This window comes from Barbatula barbatula (genome assembly GCF_947034865.1).
Source record: "Barbatula barbatula genome assembly, chromosome: 16".
NCBI classification, from domain to species: Eukaryota; Metazoa; Chordata; class Actinopteri; order Cypriniformes; family Nemacheilidae; genus Barbatula; species Barbatula barbatula.
Window position 1 is genome coordinate 21,922,244 of NC_136779.1, and position 24,954 is coordinate 21,947,197.

Genomic DNA, 24,954 nt, shown 5'->3' on the forward strand with positions numbered 1-24,954 from the left:
TTTGTGTGTGTTACCCGATCAGCCGATCCTTGTTCTGTTCAACTACAGTGGGCGACACATTGGATACCACCACCTGCATGTCCAGCTGGTTCACCACAGACACCTGAGAAACAAATGTAAGCTTTAGATGTCTAGGACACAGAATAGTGCTTGAAATAAATGTGAATAAACATTAACGCCAATGACATATAAGCGTGTTTCTTTGAGGGTTGATAACTCTTAAATCAGGTACTAAAGGTCTGCGTGGCCTGGTAAACTTCATGAAAGATGAAATCTTTAAAATCACTTTAACGTTGCTTGATCTTACATCTGTATCTGCTGTGAAACCTCATTAAAGAAGCATATATTTAACTGAACCTTTCCTTCTGTCTGTGTTTTATTAAAAGATACATGTTTCTCCTTTTTGTTTTTTAAAAGATATTGAATTATAGACTGACGATGAAGATGATGGAGTCATAATTTTAGGGGGAAATGACAAAAAAATGAACGAGTTTAAACATTATAATGATGGTTTCTGATCAATGTTGCTGTCCGCAAGTATACATCGATAAAATGATTTTAATATCGAATTTAGGACTAAAGAATCAAATAAAAGCAAATTCATAGACGATTGTGACAGTTGATAAAATTGTCTGGATACAAATTTCATTCTTTTGGAAATCTAGCTCTTTATGTATGTCAATTTTTCTTCATGTTACGGCCTGTTTTTCAAATCAAAATTGTATTGTTTCAGAATTTCTAAACTTAGCTTAAAGCCGCAATATGTAAATTTGGACTGCTAGGTGGCGCACTTTCAAAACTAACAACAACAAGCCGCACCTAAATGACGTTATGTTGAAGCTAAATGACGCGGATTGATTTTAACATAATTATTTTCCCTTATTCAAAAAAACACGTACTAACCTCACTATTCTTAGCTTTGTATACTGTGCTGGGCTTTAATGGACTAGTTTTGATGCACTTATGTATTTTGTTGCCTATGTTGTTATAATTGCTTCCAATGTTTCCTCATCTGTAATTCGTTTTGGATAAAAGCATCTGCTAAATAACTAAATGTAAATGTTATGTAGGAGAGTGGAATTATGGGACATGCGGTTTTCATCAACCAGAGGCGTATGGAGATCGCCCGTCGTGTTCACGGACGAGGTAATGAATGAATTTGATTTGATGTCATCGTAATGAATTAGCTTGCAAGAAAGTGGAATGTAATGCAATGTTAGCGTGTGAATGATATTGTACTTTGTCAATTGATTTGGTAGCGTAATGCTATACAGTTTAACTTGTTTTAAAACAGCCATACAGCCGTTGTTTAAAAGTAAACTAATTATAGGCTTGTTTGGGTTTCCTTTACTCGCCAAAGAGTCATCGTGATCCATAATGAACAGTCACACTTCGGATATACACGCTACATACAAACAGATGATATTGATGTGAGGAGACGGGAGAATCATCAGGTGAAATATTTTAACATTTGTTTGTCTATTATAGTGAGTTTGTGGTTATTTGACCTCTGAACTCTGTACATGATGTGTTTCAGCTGGCATCAACAGGACACCTGCACTGTGGAGTTATGAAAAGCAGATTTATTTGACCGGTGTGCTGGTTCAGTATATTGAGTTCTATTGTTCGATTGATTTATGGGTTTAAATGCCACTGGAGTGCCTGAGCCAACACCGAAAATCAATGTGTGTTCTGCGTGAGCTTCAGGAGAGCTTCCCAGAGTGCATTTCTCCAATCAGACTCCACTAACAGAGGTCACGACCTCCGCCGCAAACTCATTGATGGATTGCAGATTACTGCTCTAAACTTGAATCGATGCGTTTAAACGGCCTCGTGTATTTAAAGCTGAAGTACGCTTCAAAATGAATAAGAAAAGAAATGATGATTTTTTTAAATAACATGACAAATAACTGTTAATAGTGGACAAACTACAATATACTGGGCAGAAATGCTTATATTGTATTTTGCGATCATTTTGTACAAAACAACTTTACAATAGTTTACTAAATCTAGAACTAGTAAATCATTTCTAGTTATAACAGAAAAGATTGGCCTAACTACTTAAACTAAAGATGCTAAAACTGGAAAATATCATTAGATAATTTGAAACGGTAACACTTTACAATAAGGTGCTATTTGTTAACAATTGATGAAACATTAGCAAACATGAACAAACAATGAACAATACTTATACAGCATGTATTCATGTATATTTCAGCATTTACTGACACATGATTAAAACCAAACGTTTTCACCAATAACATGAATTAATGCACAATGAACTAACATGAATAACTGTATTGACATGAACAAACATTAACAAGGATTAATAAACTAAATTGTTAATTGTTAGCTAATGCGTTTACTCATATTAAGTAATAACACTTTATATTAAAATGTTACCATAAAAACTAAACTTAACTAAATGAATCTTTTATAACAACAAACTAAACAAATAAATAATAAAATGTCAAAAGCGCATAACATAAATTGCTAATAGAAATTCTAAAGAAAATAATGTGAAAAGCTATGAAATCTAGAATAAAAATCACAACTCTGATTTAATAATAGCATATTTACTGTGTCTCCTCTCACAGTTTTTCATTCCACATAACAAATAGTGAAGTATACTTTTATCTACTATAGTAAACTGTAGTATAATTCCTAGATATAGTTTTACTGTGGTAAATATGAAAGTGTACCACTGCAGTATTTAAGAGTTTCTCGATTAACTAGTGTTAGTACTACAGAATACTACATGCTTTTCCTACATTAATTCCTAATGCTTTAGGAATTAAACTATACTATAGTATACAAGCGTTTTGGTACTGTACACGTGTAAAATTGTGGCTTTTATGGAATTTAAAAAGTACACACTCGTAATGAACAAACCAAACCAAAACTGTCTTTCTTTGAGGCCTGTTTGTATGTCTCACTTACATCAGTGATGATCAGACTTTTATTCTTACTATTTGACCAAAACCATGTGTAATGCTTACATTTGATCAAATGTTGTGACTATATTCTCTCCTCGTTTGGACGCATGTTATACTCACCACCACCTGAGTGCTGCTGCTCAATCCCTTGCCGTAGTCGTCCATGGCAACCACGTCAAATTTGAAGTAGGAGCGTCTCATGTTCCTGTACATGATGGCCGTCTTAATCACGCCTGTGAAGGGCTCAATAACAAATCCGTCTTTACCGTCAGCGGTGGGGGGGATAATCAGTCTGTACAGCATGCTGCTGTAATTCCCCGTGTCCTTATCCAGCGCCTGCCACAGACAATACAACAAACGCCTGTCAAAGACTCCCAGAGCAGAGAAAGAGCCACTAGATACTTACGACCTTTAAAACGGCGGTGTTTAACCTCCAGGGGGCGCTCCCAGCTGCAGTTTCATGTCTCTTAGGCTGGAGAGCACAGCTCAACATCACATGACTATGATTTATGATAGCTCTTTACAAGCCGGGGAAATGCAAGCTCATTAACACCAATGAGGTTTTCTTTAATATGCCTGGAAGAATCATTTGAATGAACACACACACACACACGCTCGCTGTGTGTGAAAGACCTCTGCAGAGCAAAGACCACAGTTTAAATGCGTATTTTGTGCGGACTGGCTCGGACACAACAGAACGCATAGAGGAGAAAATTCAGTTCAGGAGATTTCACGTAGGTTTCATTTAAGGTTTCTCAAAAAATAAGACCACAACCAAATGAGAGTGTAATTGAAGAAATCATGAAAACATTTGAGACATTTGTGAGACTTCTGCCTCTTTCTCAATAGAAATATCTGAAACACAGAAGAGACCTGAAAACAGTTTCCTGTTCATCTCGTTGATGTTTGTCCGCTCTGATTTTACAAGGCAAGAAAGGAGATCCCAGAACAGCAACAGATGACATAAATGAATGAGCACACGAGGGATGAACAACGGTTACACATCTAACCCGAAAGAGAACAGACGCTTTCGGAGTAAAATCTGGCATTTAGCATCATCCTTGGACCTGACAGCGGTTTCAATTTTCTCCCGTTTTTCCCCTCAAAAGTATTTAAGAGGGATTTCAAAGTAGATTAGTCTAATCTATGAGCTGCTGAGCAGCCTGAACAAAAAACCATCCGAAGTGATTCTGAGACCACCAAAACGTTTACCGGTGTGTGCGTGTCAGCACATTCAGCTTATTTACCTCTGCCCGCTAAACGTCGCTACTCAAATAAACGTGACCCTTTAATGCCCTCGCCTCAGTCTGGGGTCTTTACTACTAAAGTCCTTGACAGGACGCAGCGAGCGGTCACCCGATAACATCATCTGCGGCGCGGTTCTTCTGGACTGTAAGTAGGGTAAAGCCGTGTGACGTGAACACCAGCGTGTGTTCTGAGGTGATCAGATCGTGTCCGTGTCACGCGGGAGGAATTAAACAGACCGACCTTGAGAGGCCAGGAACATAAAGTGCACAATGCCAATGCCATGCAGTGATCTGTTCTGTCAATATACAAAATCAATTCCATAACAAGTCCAAACCACGTTTCCTAATATTCTATGAATACAGCACGTGTTAAAAATGTGATTGATTTAAATATGTCCAGCCAGTAATGCTTTTATGGAAGCAGCAAATAATATTAAGTGCCAGTTTATTCGAAAGTGACGGTTGACTAGCTGGATGGAAACGGTGCTTATTCGCAAATGTTTTATTCTAATTTTGCGCATAAGCTAAATTCGCAACTCTGTGTGGAAACACGGCTAACGGCTCCGAATCTGAGGAGCGAGCGGACTGGAAGCGGGACTTGTTTACATTCAGTTCAGATCTGATAACACTTTATATACATCAGTATGTGTTAGAAACATCTTGATATAGTAACAATAACCTGGTAATCGTTGTTTTATTTTGCGGTAAATGCACTATTTAGGATGCAGACATTTGAGTAACTTAAACATGACCCACTGTTTCTGTGCACACAATAAGGGAAAACGGTGCCTGCTATCGCTACGATTCATTTACATGTTTTCTTTAGAGGTAATAACTTTAATCATAGAAGTGGGTGGTTACACAAAAGGCAACTGAAGGCTCTTAAAGGGGATGGAATGGAAAGGAAAGGTACCAAACTCGTACATTGACATTTCGTTTTAAAATCTCTTCCTAACGGCGGAGTTGATAGAAGAACAAACCACTCTATTTCATCTCCCCTCCTTCAGCCATGTGCTTATCTATCAGTGCCCTCGCCCCACAAAGATGTAATATGCGTGGGTGAAAGAAGCTTGATCATAAAGCGGAAGGAAATCAATAGCCTGCAGAATACAAACATTTCCGCGGCTAAGGTACAAAAAACATGCTTAAACATGCACACCTAGAGATTCAGAGCGCAAACTACTAAACTGAGTTCTTTATCACGTCTTCTTACTCTGAAACGAACAAATAAACGCAAAAGTATATCAAAATTCCCATATTAGCAAGGGTCAATGTAAAAGTAGCTCGTTTTATAAAAGTTAACAAATTGGTAAACAAAGCGGACACGTCACAGTACATTAGATCCGTATGTCTGTATAAAGCGCTCTTAAAGGGGCAACAGCACAATAAAGATCTCTGTTTATAATGTCCATCATATAACAAAGGACGGGCCCCAATCACTCATTCATATTGAAGGAATTTGTGTTCTCTATACCCTGAGTTCCCTTTAAGTGCATGTGAACAGTGTCACTGATGCTCTCAAGAGAGAAAAAATGCTCCATTCAAGTAAAACAGATGGTCCAAAAGAGCAGAGGATAAAGAAAGATTAACACTTCTGAAATTAAATGTTCTTAAATGTATTTTAACCAAAGTGTTTAGCAGGGTTCAGGTGTGGATTTTGTTCGGGTCAGTCAAGTTCTTTCACACATATCTATATGGACAGTCAGAAAGAGCTTCTCCACAAAGCTGAAAGCACAGATCTCTGTAGAATGTCACACATATTTGGCTTCCATTGATAGACTATTGCAGTTTTGATGTGTTTAAAACAATCATCAGAGGCTGATATCTCCTAAACGAAAAGCTCAGAATCCACTGTTGATCAACACATGACAGAAACATGAGGAATGAGAGACCAGAGCAAGATCATAGAAAACACAGAATCGTTGTGGGAGAGAAAACCGAGATATAACGCAGAGACACCTCAGTCGTCTGATTGATTGATGAGTTCTTTTCTGTCGCAGAGAACGAGCTGCTGCTGTGTCCACACTATTGACAGTTGTGTTGAGATCTGTATCAGCGAGTGTCTGCGGCCGTGGCATTTTACACATCACAAGCTCATCTTGATCGGATCTGATCTCTCAGACCCCAGCTGATCAGATTTAAGCACCTCGGCTGAGACCAGACTATCCAACCGGCTACACCTCACACCAGCACAACAACCAGGAGCCTGTTATTGATGTATTATCTGACACTTCTGACTGACACCTTACAAAACTATAGTGTCATTCTTCTTATTTTCATGTTGGGTGGGTGGTCTGTAAGCACAGTTTAGGTGGTATGTAAGCAAAAAGTGGGCAGGGCTCTGGGGCAGACTGTGGGCGGGGCTGTAAGCACAGTGTAGGCAGTGTGTAAGCAGAAAGTGGGCAGGGCTCTGGGCAGACTGTGGGCGGGATGTAAGCACAGTGTGGGCGGTGTGTAAGCAGAAAGTGGGCAGGGCTCTGGGGCAGACTGTGGGCGGGATGTAAGCACAGTGTGGGCGGTGTGTAAGCAGAAAGTGGGCAGGGCTCTGGGGCAGACTGTGGGCGGGATGTAAGCACAGTGTAGGCAGTGTGTAAGCAGAAAGTGGGCAGGGCTCTGGGGCAGACTGTGGGCGGGATGTAAGCACAGTGTGGGCGGTGTGTAAGCAGAAAGTGGGCAGGGCTCTGGGGCAGACTGTGGGCGGGATGTAAGCACAGTGTGGGCGGTGTGTAAGCAGAAAGTGGGCAGGGCTTTGAGCAGACTCTGGGTGGGCTCAAGGTGTGACACTACACGTAGTACAAACAGTGAGGTTCAGACACATTACCTGGACCTGTAAAACAGATGTGAAGGTCTTGGCATCTTCAGCAACCCCACCGAGAAAAAGTGGCTTAGTAAACACTGGAGGATGATCGTTCTCATCCTGCACCTCAATGAAGACCTTCGCTGTGTTACCTGCAAACAAACCAAAACATAATGGAAAATCATCTGTTAAATAAAGCTTTAAAAATGGACCACATACAAACAAGACACAGGGTCTCCTTAAAATCTTCAAAACCTTTTCTTTATACATAATGGTCAGTGAGACCGGGAAATAATAACCATTGGAAAAGAATCAATGAATCTACCGTTGATTTACAGTAGGCCTATGCCTTACGAAAATGAAACACTAGTTTTTGTAAGGGTTGACATATAGTAAGTGTATCATAATTAAATTGATATCAATCGACTGACACTGTTATTCATGAAATCTTTCTTAACCATAGCGTCTAATCAGGTGTCTAAATAAAAACATCAACCTTCAGTCCTGTGGTGACATCACCACAACACTACAACAAATAACTGAATGGTGATCCATCAAAATGTTTAAAAGCCAATGAGACGACAGGCTGACTGGACCCAACTAATCATATGATTTCAGTACCTTGTTTGCATAATACAGGAATGCATGAATAATACATATACTAAAAGTAATATGCACTCGATATCAAAAGCCGTCTGATCAGCTCAATAACAGATGCTCTGTCTGAGAGGAAAATCTCTATAAATCAACTCCATATAGAAGAAATGGACAGCCTCGATGTACGGCCTGAGATCAGATGAAGTGTTTACTGGACTCCGAAACAAAAATGCAATTACTTTACAGAGAAATGAGAATAAAACCCAGAAGAAGTTTAAAACTGGGTCATAATGTCATATTAGATGTTTTATTGAGAAAACACGATTAAAAGCCTCACTTTTGGACGGTGCTCGCAGGTTGGACGACACAACCCTGATGGAGTCGGCTTCCACCCGGAGGACGTAACTGCTGTTGCTCTCGTAGTCCAGCGGTTTGGCGGTGCTGATCACTCCAGTGATGTTATTCACAATAAACTCGCCTGTGGACAAGACAAACCGTGTCATCGTTTTATAATCAAATCACATATATTACCACCCCCGCTGCTGGAGTGCCATTTATTCGCCCCTCCGAATCAATATGTGCTCTTTATAGCGATTATTAAATACACAAATATGTCACACCATCAGAAAAAAACATGTAAATGTTAATTTCATACTTATCATTCATTTGTTATAAATAAGCGTTTGAGATACTTACCATCGAGCTCCAAATATAAAGAGAGAATAATCAAAGGAGTTGTTTTGTAAAGCGTTTGATTACAGGATTATTTTTCCAGATTTATCCCATGATATGAAATTACTCAATCCAGGATAAGATTTGTCATGCAACCCACTCGTGCCTGACAGTAATTCCTGGCCTGGCTAAATGGGTGTCTCCGAAACGCTTTTCCACGCACTTCCCTACATTGGGATTTCAGGTCCAAAGTGCACAAGCAGCATTTGAGTCTCATTAACATGCATACAGGATTAGCTGTGATCTGAGGTGATGCCATCGTATTGAAGACGTCAGATTCAGGCGCTTTGAAGGGTTCCACGATTACCTTCTCCTTCCCCTCTTCTTTCAAGTTCGCGCTAATGAAAACAGCCTTTTGATTACCAATGCACGCTCCTTGATTCCGTCTAATGAGAATGTCCCACAACCATTTCCCCATCGCTTCAAACCAGCTGCCGACGTATTCAAATATGACGGCAAATTCCGGCTCGAGCAGACAGAGTGGAGGATTTAAATCACGCGCACCTCCGTTCCCCCGTGACATGCCGCAACGGATGCAGAACTTTCACATGACAGACACCTAAGAAATGCAGCCGGTGCTTGAAGGGTTACGAACTGTAATTTATTACATTACAATAATATCTGAATTATAAAAGAGAAATGAGACATTTCCGGCAGTCTTTTGGCTGGGAGCTTTATGAAGGAGAAAAAGTCGACTCATGTCTCGCAGTGAATGCTTGAGATCTGTATGAGAGGGAAAGACGCTTGGAAATAATGGTCCGTTTACCTCTCGATTTGATAAAAAATGATGCGGATTAGTTAATGTAGTTTAATGGTTGGTGAACACGATGGTGCAGTGTGCAGGATTTAACGCGGTTTGGCGTGACCGGCACTCTTCACTGGGGCTGTACGGCATTTCTTCAAGTGAATATCTGAGTCTGTTTTAGAATGTGTGCGTGTCGGTGACATTGGTCTGAAAGTTTTCAGCAGGGCTCAGTGGAGGTAATATAAATGCAGAGCTCACCGCCCTCATTTCCTTCAATGATGGAGTAGACGATGGTCTGGTTAATAGCGGCTGCCAAGATGACTCCTGCCACCGTTCCCACGGGAGCGGTCTCACTCACTGGAGAAAACCTGCGGACACATACAGTAAACCACATTAATGATGTATTAACACTGTAACCACAATGCATCATGTCACATCACAATATTTTTGCGTCTTGTGCAATAAGCGTAATGGTTAAAGAGGAATAAAATGTGAGCGATGGAATTGCCATCTTTAAGCCGATATGGCTGTCGCTGGCGTTCACAAAAATATCTAATATTTTTATCTTCAGATGTGTCTGCCGCAGAGAGCTGTGCCCGTGGAAGTTGTAGGATTTTTGATGCATGAGCACCGCCGCCGCTCCGCCAACGAAACGGCTTAGACAACCGTGCAGAAAATTCAGAACGGTTTGTAATCGTGCCGTTTCGACCCACGCTCACATTCAGACTGTGTCTTGTATTCACTTTTTTGCCAAAGGAGATAACGTATTTACGAAAGTCGTTCTTTATAACATTTTTCCCGTTTAGGGTTACTAACAATATGACGAATACCAGGTAAGGGGACCCGTGGTTTATGTAGATAGCTCATTCTAAGAGAATAAAAACATAATGTTTCATTTACACACCTCTGAACACACAGTTACTGTATATATACATTATTATTTTGCATTTCTATCAAAAGATCCTACAAAAACAACACACTGTACCTTTAAAAGAAAACACCAGTGTAAAGCACATATAAAGTCACAGTATATGAAGTATAAACCCTCTGCACAGATTCTGTTGATTTCTTTTTATGAGAAATATCGAGCACCGATGAATTTCCCAGCATGTGAGGTGAAAAGCTGCGGGACAGAACATCACACTCAAGGACAGTTTGAATACAGCCTGTTCGGCTTTTCCGTTCGACAACACATTCGTGACCGTGACGCTCGTCGCACTCCGCACGACTTCTCCAAACTTTCCAGCGAGACACCTTCGTCCTTGACTTGAAGTGCTTAGGTTTAGTTGTACACAGGATTAGAAGGTAATTTGTGTCCCTCGAGTTGCTTTTGTTTTTCAGGGCTGTGAGACGATACAGTAGCATGCATCTAATCCCTCTGTACAAACACCCGATCAGACCCTTCTGAACAGGGCCGGCCCGTGGCATAGACGACACAGGCAGATGCCTAGGGAGCCAAATGACCGGAGGGGTGCCAGACGAGATCGAGCGCAAAAACACGACATGTGAACACCTTCGTGCATCATGATGCGATTGATAATCTTAACGCGTTAATTATGCGTGTGTAACGGAGACGAGCTAGTGTGATCCGTGCGGGATGCTCCCACAACTTATGTTAGACTGTGTTGTTGTGAAAACACCTTCTTCTCATCGACTCATCGCCGGTTCTAAGAAAGAATCCCACTCGGAGCAGCTTGCTTATTTCCAACCACTTTACTAGAAACACTAGGTTTTGACTGATTTCAACTAAGTGACTAGGCCATGCCATTTATCGAAGAAAATCCAAAACAATAAAATATGCTTTTAATTATTAGTGCCTACAGCATTTGCTCAGCACTTTACAAAATGTTTAAAAAATACATTCTCATTAACCTTTATCTATATAATAACAACAACAATCAAATACTTGTTTTATGAGCTCTAATATTCAAATACAGTATTAATGAGAAAACAATCTAAAATCTTGCCTACGGCCCTGCTTCTGACACTCTTCAACAGAAAACACTTCACATTGAGCATTAATGGTCGCTCAACACAAACACTTGCTTTGATGACGTGAAACATTGGAGAACGGTTGAATTCTAATCCCTGTATCGCGCTCTTTGATCTCGGTCTTTATAAAATGAGTAAAAACCACAGGCCTCCGTCATCAATACATAAACCGCTATTTAATCCTTCTATTTTATAAAACATAAGAGGCTTGTTATTCAGGGTATCTACATCAATCCACCAGAATACAAATTCATTTAGGAAGATAAAGGTTCTTTTCTCAATCAAAGGCAGCGCTCCTTAAAATCCCCATATCGGAATCCTGGTAACGGGAATCTTCTCTTTCTTGCGTGACGTCTTGGCATGCCATGTAAACTGATGTAAATGTTAAATATGTGTGTTGGGATACATCAGAGGGCATACAGCATTTCTGCAAAATTAAGAATAACGTGAAATGCCTCCAGGTTTGTTTTTGGTGAAAGATAAAGAACCTCAGTGTCACCCTTTGATTATATGAATTCGTATAAGGTTAACCAGAACGTTCCCATCATTCCCACAACAACATAACTTGAGTAGAAACATTCCTTAACATTGTTTATCAGAGCATCGCATTAGCAGTGGAAAAAATCATGAGTTTGATTCAACATGGACACACACACTTCCTGGATTGATCCGAAAAATGAAAAGTGAGGGGACCTAGTAACATTAACGGGATCAGTCCAGTCCAGTCTAGTCTGTATCCTATGTCAATGTTACCTTTAGTCCTGTCTAGTTTAGTTAGTCCATGTTACCCCCTTGTGGCTTTTTATTTTGTCTTTTTATTAATAAATGTCTTGATAACCCCTTGTCCTCTGTCCGTGTGTCTCCCCCCGGATCGTGACATAAATAGTCTGTCATTCTTTCTTTCTTTGGAAAGAGAAAGTAAAACACACCTTCAGTATACGTTTTCCCCCCTTCTAAATATATACGCATCCAAAAGAGTGAAAAAGTGATTGTTGTGTTACTATAAAATTGTTGCAAAATCTCGGCTGCCCCAAATATTTATTTTGAAACAATTTCTAATTGAAACTGTTTACAACAGGTCCTGAAAACATATAGCTGCCTCACGACTTTTGCCAGGGACTTTTTGGGCATTTCATCCAGTCAGCTGAGGAAAGTAATGTCATGATAAAACTTGATCGGCTTCAGTGACTGTTAACAGCAGTGACATCATACAAAAACAGAAACAGAAAAGGTCCTTGCAAAACAAGGTTGCCAATGTATCTACATACAGTCTACATATGCCATGCATTGCCTTGTGAATCTCATTCATTTGATCTATTTCATCTCATATTGACCAGACAAAAGTAACAGTATACACACACCTCACATTATTAGCAGTCCAAATGTTACGGGTTCAAATAAACGTTGAATGCACCTTAAGCCACATTGGATAATCATGTATAGTCATTTAGATAAAATAGATAGAAATGTACAATTATTATTATTTCAAACGGCAACAGTTCTCTGTCTGTCTCTGGCCATGAACTGAATGAGAGCGTTTGATCGATTGTCTGTTGGAGTCCATTGTCACACCTGACTGGTACAGTGAAATTTCCATCGGTTAAACCACACGGAGGATTGAAATCTCTTTATAAACTTGAGATCTACTTGTGAAGTGTTTAGCTCTGTCTCTTCTCTTTCGGTTTAACCAGCGCTGAACATCATGACATCACCTCCACTCCTCCAGCTCGGCGTGACTCTTACTTCCCTCTTCAGTACCCAAATCAGCACTTAACGCAGCACAAAACCAGGCCGGTTTCATGACACTCTTCAAACGCTCCGCCCGTGGATAAGCCGCTGACCTTTTCAAACTTTTTGCGATCGGTGCAGCTGGTGAGCCGGTGCCGTACTGCGTCCGTCCTTTCCAAACAAAAGCTAAAGGGCAAACTTCATTCTGCCGAACTAACGTTTAAGAGGGTAAATCATCGTCCTCCATTTCAAAACAACCTTCGTTCCGGCGGAATACATGAATACTGAGAGAGGCCAGCATTGTGAGCAGAGACGGAGTAGATCACTTGGATTCAGTAAAACAGTGACTGGTTCAGTGAATATTGTATGATTGCCATTTGTGCAGGTGACCTTCACATCTTGTTGAAAACTTTCTCTTCTCTTGGGAGAATATTCAATGTGTACTTGAAAGTAAGGAGGCAGGAGAAAAAATTGATGTGTCAATGGATGTACTAGAGCTTGCAAGTGTACATGAAGCCTAAAAGCTTTGCTGATGTATCACATCTCATTAATATTATTCAAGAAATACAGTAAGACCCCTGTCATTCATTCGTCTAGTATTGAACCATAAATAGTTTTAATAAGCAAATGTACTTAATAATAAAAATAAATACATTAAATACTATCATTTACATTTGCCACTTTCTGTTATTTTTTTACTCTGTGGGACACAAAAGTTTTGTAAAATGTATAAATAAATGCTTAATTAAAAGTGCTGGTGAGAAAAGGGAGACATTAATAAACTGTATTTAAATGTTTGATAGTTTTAAAATGATGCGCATTTGAATGTTACTAATCTTCTTACATGTTTTAACACTGACAAACACGATAAAAAAAATAACCATGCAAAGAATCCGGCCAAATTCAACTTGAATTCAAGATAAAAAGGCATTTTGAGACGATCGTTGCCCCTCGATACCTGAATCAGATTGCACCAAACATTACACATACATTTAAATACAAAAATAAATTTGACATCATTGTAACGAGCAAGGCGTGAGGGAACGGTGCGAGGTCTCGCATCTCTCACGGAGGAGCTCCGGGAGCATAAAAGGACAGAGAGAGGACCAGGCCTGGACTTTATGTTATGTTTTATTATGTTTGTGTGGCCGGCAGTCGACCGTGAGGGAGCTTTCAGCATTTTACTTTCGGTTTGTTGTTTATTTGTTATATTAAAAGTCTGTTTTACGTTCGCCGGTTCCCGCCTCCTTCCTTCCTTACTTGGAACTTCGCTACAATCATATTTTCATAATCAACACAATCAATAAAATTCAAAAATTTTATTTCACTTTGAATTTGAAGTTTCACGAATGTGTCAGTGATCTTACCAGAACTGGCCGTACAGTAGAGATATTTGACTGGTTCAGTGAGTTGCTGTTTAAACTATAATGAGGGTCGATGGTTAACACATGGACACAAACATCACAAACATCACAAACATCACAGACATGCGGGTGGTATGAATCACAACGCCTCGACTCTCATGCTGAAGTGGATTGAAACTCTCGGCTGATTTCCATACACTGCACACTTTCAGAAGTTTACTACTCACATGCGCAAGTTTCCAAAAAACAGATAAGGGTGTAGAAGAGATAAACGATTGAAAAAGCTATGAATATTTGATGAGAGGTCCTGGTGAAAGCCACAGATAAAATGAATATGCAGTAAAGCATCAGCGGTTAATTGACCCGTTCTGGGATAAAAGTAACAAAAGCCCATTGAGATGATGAATGAAACATACTGTATGATGGCCTTTTGTGCTCACTCACCCGGGTGACAGACAAACCCAGCGTGTGCTACTGCAAGAGATGAAATTCACCAGGAACGTCTTCAAGGCTTACATATGAAAGACAATGTGTGATGCAAGGTCACAATGATTCAAGAGTCAGTATAATTGGCGCTAATGGAACGTTGAATTCTAGAGATGTAGTTGAATACGATGGTTCTTGAATGCTGATCAGAGGGAAATATAGCGTGAGGGCTTTTACTGTATTTAGATAACTGTTGATCATTTCTACAGTTTTGCTCAAATACACTGGACTCGGTTACATTTCTCTCCAGGAAAGACATTTGTTTAGTAACATTTATTATTTCTACTTCTTTCGAGTTCTTCAATTTCAGGGTTGTTTAGGTGAGAGAAGAGCCTGTAATTGAACGAAGCTTTGAGAAATGCATTTAGAGAAATTGAAAATGTTATTTATTAAATGTGTTATTATGAAAAAATGTGCATTAAAGAAAAGTAAATATGGTTTTATATATTCTGTCAATTATAGGCTGTTGATAGAAAATCGGAATTTAAAATAAAATCGGAAACCGGGATCGGCCAAGAAAATTGCAATCTGTGCATCTCTTAAAAACTTCCATTTGAATTTCATGGGGACTTTAAATTCCCATCCCAACGTATCCCAAGACACCATTTAAGAATATGATTCTTAAAATGATTGCATTATCTACAATGCAAATGTGAAAAATGTTAAATAACTAGTACTGTGTATTGTTTCCGATTTATGCAAACATGATCTCAGAATGTAAAAACACACACAGCTTAATTACATTCAGGATGAAGGAGAGAGCCAGCGGTCTGAGGCGGGTGGGATTCACATGCTAATGAGGAGCGCTGGGCTAATGGTGCTCTTGTTTGTCTGACCCTGAGCTGGTGGGACCACACAACAGAGGAACTGCATACTAATCCTGCAGCTGCACTCGAGCTGCGCAGACGCAGGGACTCAAAAACAGCTCTCCGGGGCGGCTAACCGCACTCGATGGCCAAACCACAGCAGATTTCATCTCACCAATGTGCTTCACGTCACATGAACCGGTGTAGAGTAACCCGACAGCATCACAACATCACCGCCGGCACTCCAAGCTAAAATCACCACAATGATCCCAGATGCTATCGTCCACACATCTTTAAAGCAGAAATCGATACTCGAAGAAGAACGTCGAAGTCTTTGGAGTATGTCAGGAGGAGAGCGGCCGAGCTGTAGAGCCAAACTAATCATACTCCAGAGACACGCTTCACATATACATGACAAGAGCCGCTCATTCACTGCTGAACGAAACTGTGTAAAGAGTCTCAATCTGCACTTGACTGACAGACAGACAGACTGAGACAACACATCATCATGCCTTAAAACGGTTCACTGAATGAGAAACGGATAAATGATGACCATCTGTCAGTATTTTGTTGTTCTGTTAAACACAAAAAAATGAACGATTGTAACCGAAGAAAATCTACTATGATAGGTCAAAAGTGTCCCAGAATCGTTTAGTTTCCCCCAATATCTTCCTTTGTGTTATGTATACATGTTTGGAACAACTCGAGGGAGAGCAAATGATGACAGAATTCTGAGGTCATTTAGCCGCACGTTACTATTAGGCAACTGATGCCAAAGTCATTTCAACGGAAGTCGATACACTTCAGACAACCGACGTGTTCTTGTAGCTCAACATTGCGTTAGCAGCGTGAACGTTTGTCTGATTGCCAGGGAACAATTGTTAACCTTGAATGAACGAAGAATGAAGAAAAATGCATATATGTAAACATAAATGTCCAAACACTTCCGTCTTAACTGACCAAACTATCAAATGTATTACAGTTGAACCAAACATTTGTTAAACCTGTGTTTATGCTGACTTTGTTTTTCCTTTCTAATTAAAAGTATTTACGCAAATATTAAACTGCAGTCCGAACGCAAAAATCACACGTTTTACACGTTTACAGTATTTCAGTGGCCCAAGTATGACATCACTGCGTGTGGGCGGGGCCTCGTGTTATTGCCACCTACATTTATCCACAATTCCTTTCAATCTGTTTGATTTCATACATCTATCCCAGCGGAGCTCCGACAGGTTTGTTTCCTCCGTGGAAAAAACCAACGCAAAAGAGAATTCATCCAGCACGTATAAAGATGAGGCCGTGAATAGTTTGATCGTGGCTCAGCTGGTGATTAAGTTGAAGACGCAGAGATTCATGAAGGGTTTTAAGAGACGAGCTGTGCCAAAGAGACACAAACTGCACATTTTAGTGGGCAAACATCACCAGAGTCTGCAAACAATATTGAGATGACATAACAACACCCGGTTCGTTTTTGACATACTTCTGTATTTCCTGTCAAGGAATAACTGTTTGAAGTGTCACACTCATTATAAGTGATGCTATGCAATGCTAATAAAGATCAAATACAGCAGGATTGTGTGTCTTTTTTGCCAAACTACACAACACACATAAAAAACGATTTTTTTCAAAAGTTGGACATTGCTTTTGCCGGCTAATGCACACATTTTATTTTAGGAAAAACGTACAAAACCTCAGTTTTGTCCAAACCAAAGCGATCTGGCAGAAGGTAGTGTCTGGAAGCTATTGCTATTCTTTCAGCGCCGCAGAGCTGCGATCACGCCCGACCTTTCCTCGCCTCTGTAGGACACGGCATTAATTCAGACCTTCGGCCAGGACTTTTCATCGCTGTGTTTCTGTCTCTGTAGTTCTGATTAATCAATAGATAAGGAGGATTCTAGATATCAAACCATATTTAACCTCTCTGCTCCTGCCTGCAGCCCGTCAAAGCCTCCGTTACACCCTACAGCAACACTTACATGCAAAACAATTCATACATCCGCTTTGAGCGCATGTCGGTTTACGCTGTTTTGTGTACATGAACGCAACCAAGAAAGGTCTAAATAATAAATTAAAAATCATACGCTTCTGTATTTTTTGAGCTTTTAATAAATTTAAGCGTTGGCGAGTTCTTGTGGATGGGACTGATTAACACCCGTGTCAAATATATTACACGTGTAATTTAATAAGGCAGTTATGCATTCAGCTCAAACGTCCTCTGAGGAAACAACAGTGAGTGTGTGTGTGTGTGTGTGTGTAATGTTGTTCTCCCGCAACACACTTTACCTCGCAGCTATTATATTACATATTCATAAAGCTTATGATTAAAACAATGTTGACAGTTTAATATTGAATAAAACCGAGCCAGACCCGATCTCTCCGTGGTGCTTTTCGGAAAGTCAACATGAAATACAAATGAACCCGATTTGCTTTCAAGCGACAATTACTGGTCATGCTGCGCGTGAGGAATTGGTGCGTGTGTGTGTAAGGTATACCGTCCTTTCTATGCGGTTCTCATTTCTTTCATTATTAACAAAAAATGCCTTTTGAAATGGATGACTTGAAGGGAATAATGAATAAAAAACAGGTTTGTTTTTCTGTCCTTCAGATGTTTTGTTTCCTGGTCGTGAGGTTTTGCAGATGGTTGAGTGTGACGGTAATCACCTGTACTCTTCCTGTGTGAAGACTGGAATGATGGAGGGCTGAAGGACCGTGATCTCCACTAAAGTCTTATTGAACTTCATCGGCTCACCGTCATCATATGCAATAACCGCCAACTGTTTGACAACACAAACAAAATCAATTACAGCAACAACAAAAAAAGGAAAGGAAAATCGAATTATTCATAGTCGGGACGACCACAAACTTGTTGTTTTCAGGCACTCACGCTGAATTTAGTGTTGGGCTCCTCGTTGAGATTGACTCGGGTGAGAACGTTCCCAGAGTTCTCCTCCACGTCAAAAATACTGCTGCTGTAAGGAAACTGCTCCAGATCCACTTTATAGTGAACACGACTGGCCGTTGTACCCTGCGTGACAATAAACAAACTTAACATATAAATAAACATTCGGTTTACACTAAGAAAACTAGATATATCAAACATAACCTATAAACTGAAATAAAAAAGCATCTTCACAAAGGACTGTGGAAGTATATGACGGAGTGGGATGACACATCTTTCCTCACGGTGTGTAATGTTGAAATATGATACAAATGTAACAAGGCAATTTGGGTTATTTTCTCATCGCCGCTATGGTTTAAATCCAGACATCAGGCGTTAAGTGTAATTGATGTCAGGAATGTGAAGTCGAATGTTTAAACTCAAAGCTCTTCTGAGGAACTCTTAGCAGGACTCGATATACCAGACAGACACAATTAGCCTGGTTTGAGTTTGTTTCTCTAAAGTCCCGCCGCCCGCTGTGAGTTTCATAAGTCACGAGTCTACGAGCGCTGATGTGTGATGCTGCCCGAGGACGGCTGGCTCGTAGACCTGCTGTGATGGAGATAATTAGAAGGGTGAAGCCGGGTGAGAAATGGAGCCGGCGGGTTGGCCTGTCCTACACACGTGACATCACACTACAGTGAATCCTCAGATCCGTGTCTGTGGGGTGTAGAGGCAGGACGGGGGCGAGGGGTTAAACTGCACTGCATTTATATTTCCAGCTGCTCTTTTCTCAGTCCGGAGAACATTACTCTCATTTCACTTTAATATTTGATGTCTTTACAGTTTGAAGTAAATGGAGACAATTATTAGAAAGAAAAATCACAGATGAGATCTTTTCAAACAATCAAATGATCAATGAGATGAAATGGAGAGCAATTGGAAAGTCTCAGATATTTCTCCCGAGGGTTTGAGAAGAGATTTCAAGAGTGTGTCAAACTAAGTCAAAAGATCTCAACGTGAACGCAAACATTTTGATCAAATTTGCGCAAATCCTGATTATTTGACTTCGACCATCTATTCACATGGATTTAAATAATAATAGTCTCATTTTGTTTCTCTTTTGATATCTCTTAAGTAATTTAATGATTTAACAAAATGAAAGGGTTTTTGTTCATGAAGTGATTTGTAGTAAGAAGGGTACACGGTTAAAATTCTGATTCGCGCGGTCGCGGGTAAAGACACCTAATGAATAAAACACGGCGATGAGCACGATATGATATCAGATGCTAATGTGAAGAGCCAGCTGACAGATGCTCTGAGAATAGAGAATTGAAGAGGGATGCCAGGACCAGGCTGGCACAAACCCGCTCACCAGAAGATGACATGTCATAAATAAAGACTCCTGTTTACCCAAAACAAAATCATTACGTGTCAGTATGAAGTAATCCTTTGAACCAGTGTTGTCTGAATGACTGCTCGCTGGGTTCAACACAAACGACTGAATCTGTGCATTTAATTTGCCAAGAGAAGGCCATGAACAACATGGAGGTCATTTACATTGATGTTCAGCTCTGAACACAGTAGGCATGAGAAGAATATCCCTATGGCGCTTTAAAACACGCTGTGTTTAAAAATTGGTAGGTAATATGCTGACAAAATAGCATTGAACTTGAACATTAGTGTATACATCCAGTATCGATGCATGACATGTTATGAGAATCGATAAAGAGCATTAAAGCAGTCCTAGATCAAAACTCCAGATGGCGCAGTCCTATAAGTCTAACTCAATATGTCATAATAAAGTTTACAACATGGCGCATCTAATTGGTTCCGTCTGTATCAGCAGCCAATGAGCTTGCTGCTCGACATTTAAATCTCGGCTTAGCAGTGTAGAGCGCTTCAGAGACCCCCTTCCTTCCCCAGCTCCACCTGTACAGATCTGCTTCAAGGTGATCAGGTGCGCTATTCGGTGGTTATTCATATATGTTTTATGCACACAGTAGCGTGTTGTGGATGTATTTGCAGTAGCAAGTCTATGTACTTGCTCTGCTACAGCAGGGTAGCAGATCTATTCCGCCAAGACCAAATACATTAATGTCATGTGCACCACCATGCCAAACTCTCTGAGAGTTGCATGAAAGAAATACATTTTTAGTGGATTCAAATTATTATTACTAGCCTCAAGAATGTTGTGTTGAATCTGACACGAAACGTTAATGATGTATATCAAGTATGGTGCCGTTTCTGCTACTGTGGTGCATTCCAAGCATTTAAATAACTAGTCAAGCACCATTAATAACAAACAAAAAAACAAAGCTGAAATTAAAAACAACCACTAAACTGGGATAATTTCAGATCAGGATGAGAGACTAGCCGGCAATAAAAGAGAGGTGCAGAGTTGATGTAAAAAGCCGCTGTCATCATCATCCTCAAAAGACATCAGAACAGATACTCGCACAAAAACAGCTGAACCTTAACCCACACAGACACACCTGGACACAGAACACACGGTGAACTGGCACAAGATCATTCACATTCACGAGAAACTCTCTCTGTGGGATGTGATATATTGCACTTCTGATTCAAGCTGTTTATAGGATTTTGTTAATTGCGTATCACGTCATTACGTGAGATGATAATTGAGAAACGTAATTAAAGTCTTGATAGTAAAAGCCCAGCAGACTGAGATTACACTGCCATCATTACCACACGTGACTTTTAAACTTTAATACTAACATTTCTGCAAGCATTACACACAACCATGAGCACGAATCCAATCTGAGCACAACACAATTTAAAGAGCGGAAAGACTAGTTTCTAAAATTTATATTCTTCCCTGCTCGCATCTGTTCTTTACATTAAAACACGTCTTCCTCTCTCAGACTAATAATACATTTCACCATAAGCGTTAATATTGTGACACTTATAAATACATCCATCTGTCCTGGCCAGGCCGACACAGCATCACTGGCTCAAAGAATGATGTCACTTCTAAGTTAAAGACTATCTGTTTGTCCAACCAATGAGAGGCAGTGGGCGTGTTTATTGAAATTGACTCCCTTCACACAGAACCTCACAAGACTGCTCTTAAGATGTATGGAAATGCCTTACGAGTAGGGATGTAACAATATCAACATCTCACTGTACGATATACCTAGGCATAAAGTCCACCGTACGATATTTTTTGCAATATTTAAAATGACAAATGATGACCTGGAAACGTTGAGTAAGCGTCCTCTTTTCTTTATCCTCTAATCATGACTGTTGCTTGAGATTGGTCAAATGACCAATAAAATCATTGCACCAGATGGACCTTGACAAAGGTAACATCTAATTTTTTTCTAACATTCTCTGTTACACCCGGAAGACGTATCGTTTCATACAGTCATGTGACCACCATAATATTGAGACAATTTTGATATTGCGATAACACGATATTGAAAATATTGTTACATCGCTAATTACAAGTGTAAAGTCATTCAACACGATATTGATAATATTGTTACATCCCTAATAACAAGTGTAAAGTCATTCAAAACTGTTTCCTGCGTTTTAAGTAATGCTTCCAAGCCATCGCTGACCCATTGAAATGTCATTTATGGGTGGGAACCTCGCATCCTTTTAAGAATTAAGCGTTTAGTCAATCATGATGAATTCTTATAGCAGCCATTGTAAACATTACAGCTTACTTCTTAAATCAGACGCCTTCGTGTTGTTGCCAGGTGGTCCGTTAACGAACGCAACACGCACGTCTACCGGAAATCCTGTGGAATTCAATCAATCAGATGACGACATCGAAATTGCTGAAGTGTTTCCCAAAAAGTGTGCCTATGCATCAGACGTTTAGCCAACGGTCCGTGGAATAAGCTGTTGTGTAGAGTAGAGATGTAAAGCTCTGACTCTTGTTGAAATCTAACTGCCATTCAACATTGAAGAAACCTGCACCAAACACCAGCTTTCAGTCTGATCTGATAGAGCCATGAAGAGAATGTGAAAGACAGAGTCGCTCACATTAACCTTCACTAGAGAATACAATGATCTGACAGTAAAAGACACTCAAGAAGTGAAGTCTTCACATATCACTTATAACTCAAGACTGGAGTCACAAATCTAATCTAACGGGTGCTGGTTAAAATGAGTTTATGGTGGTTAGAGTGGGTTTATACTGGTTAAGGGGTGTTTTATGATGGTAAAGATGGGTTTATGCTGGTTGAGGTGGGTTTATACTGGTTACGGTGGTTTTATGATGGTTAAGATGTATGCTGGTTGAGGTGGGTTTATACTGGTTAAGGTGGTATGATGGTTAAGATGGGTTTATACTGGTTACGGTGGTTTTATGATGGTTAAAATGGGTTTTTTGCTGGTTGAGGAGGGTTTATACTGGTTACGGTGGTTTTATGATGGTTAAGATGGGTTTATGCTGGTTGAGGTAGGTTTATACTGGTTACGGTGGTTTTATGATGGTTAAGATGTATGCTGGTTGAGGTGGGTTTATACTGGTTAAGGTGGTATGATGGTTAAGATGGGTTTATACTGGTTACGGTGGTTTTATGATGGTTAAGATGGGTTTATACTGGTTACGGTGGTTTTATGATGGTTAAAATGGGTTTTTTGCTGGTTGAGGAGGGTTTATACTGGTTAAGGTGGTTTTATGATGGTTAAAATGGGTTTATGCTGGTTGAGGAGGGTTTATACTGGTTGAGGTGGGTTTATACTGGTTAAGGTGGTATGATGGTTAAGATGGGTTATGGTAGTTAAAATTAGTTTATGCTGGTTAGGGTGGGGTTAAATTTGTTATGGCGGGTTGATGTTGGTTACAGTGGATTAAGGTGTTTATGGTGGTTTTATGCTGGTAAGGATGGGTTTATCATGGTTAAAGTAGGTTTACGCTAGTTAAGATGGGTTTATTATGGTTAATAACTTTGTCTTAAGCAGATTCAATAAATGCTTTAAAGCAATCACAAAGTAACAGGAAACAAAACTGTACATAGCAGCCGAACATTCAAACAATCAAATGAGTGTCGTAAGATCGTTAATATTTTTTTATCTTGAAGCCCATGACAATTTTTAAAGTACTTTATTGTAGCTTTAATCACTTTAACCAGTCTCTAAACCTTAAATACGTAATACCACTGTTGGATACATTAAGCCCACCTGAAAAACATTTGTTCCCTTTTGTATTCATTTGATTTATTCAATGCGACTATTTATTTACAAACAAACTATTTATTGTCATATTCTTTGGTGTGGTGTGTTTGTTTGGTATTGTGCTTTTTAATTTATTTCACCGTATGATGTGCTCAGTCTTACTTCAGCTCAGAGCCAGATGCACTCAGAATCTCACAGTGATTTTAACTGATGATGTGCACGACTGACGGGTGAAATTCAATTTCCAGTAGCAGCTGAGGCTGTTGGCCTGTCTCACGTCTAACCAGCTCGGACGCGAGTGATGTATTATGGGTTGGATGCTGAAGCACAACTGCTCTGTTTTTGGGCTGTTCCGATCGCAGTGAACGGAGAGGACACACTGACCACCGCAAGAAGAACATGAACACACGAATGTCTGGCAGCCCTGCAGTCCACACACCAGTGAGCAATCACGAATGAGACGCCACGAAACACGGACTGACATCTGAGGCAAAATAAACAAAAACCCTCAGCCCTTATTATCATCACTAAAATAAACTCTGTTACATTTGCCTATAATGTGGAGTATAGTAGATATCACAGAAGCACAGTGAAGACATCAGTGTAAACAGGTCTGAACTGCATTTAAAAGGAAATGAATGAATGAATGAATAAATAAATAAATAAAGGTAAAAAGTATCTGGGTGTTGTAGTTCTTTCCTCTGTTAAACACACACTGAGCAATGGCTGATATTTTCTCTTTTCTAGGGTTTTGTTTTATTCACTTTAGCATTTGAAATCCTGTCACATTAGCATACACTCTCTCTCAGCCAAACCTATTCACATTCTCATCAGACAAAAAGCAATAACAGTACCCGTCAACCACCCTTAATCTTCATATTAACAGAACTTGATGAAGCACCCATAGCATCTTCAGAAGATCAACGATACTGTAATCTCACGCAGCTAGAGAACCTCAAGTATGACCATCAGCATAAAATCTGACCTATTCCCTTAATCTTATTCTGGCCAATAATCACTCACTTAAAGTGATTGTTCACCCAAAAATTAAGTTCTGTCATCATTCACTCACCCTCTTGTCATTTCAAACCTGTATTACTTTCTTCCCCAGAAGACAAAAGAAGATATTATGAAAAATGTTGTAGAATGAATAGCGATGGCAGCCATTCACGTGCATAGGTTTTGTGTCCATACAATAGACGTCAATGGGTGCCATCGCTGTTCGGCTGAACATACTTCAAAATATCTTCTTTTGTCTTCTGCAGAAGAAAGTCATACAAGTTTATCATGATAGAATTTTCTTTTTCAGGTGAATTATCCCTTTAAGTGCGATTTTTACTTCTACGTTAGACCTACGGAGAGACGCAAGCGCTACAGTAGACTGACGTGCACCTTTCCAAATATGTAATGCGACGCAATTGGTGTGATTGGGCTGCTCGATCCCCCTCCCTTCAGGTAAAAAAAATCAGCGTTAGCGTGGGGTTTACTCATA

At 39.9% G+C, this 24,954-nt stretch overlaps 1 protein-coding gene across 1 annotated transcript in view; it reads right to left on the reverse strand.

The window, feature by feature from the left end:
* pcdh15b (protocadherin-related 15b) overlaps positions 1-24,954 on the reverse strand; it is a 107,862-nt gene that overhangs the window by 8,210 nt on the left and 74,698 nt on the right. Inside the window, exons 23-29 of the mRNA XM_079476216.1 lie at positions 18,318-18,458; positions 18,095-18,207; positions 9,313-9,422; positions 7,915-8,055; positions 7,005-7,132; positions 3,057-3,272; positions 15-103 (exon numbers count right to left, since the gene is read on the reverse strand). Of these exons, the coding sequence (XP_079332342.1) occupies positions 15-103; positions 3,057-3,272; positions 7,005-7,132; positions 7,915-8,055; positions 9,313-9,422; positions 18,095-18,207; positions 18,318-18,458 (938 nt within the window). The remainder of the gene's footprint in view (positions 1-14; positions 104-3,056; positions 3,273-7,004; positions 7,133-7,914; positions 8,056-9,312; positions 9,423-18,094; positions 18,208-18,317; positions 18,459-24,954) is intronic.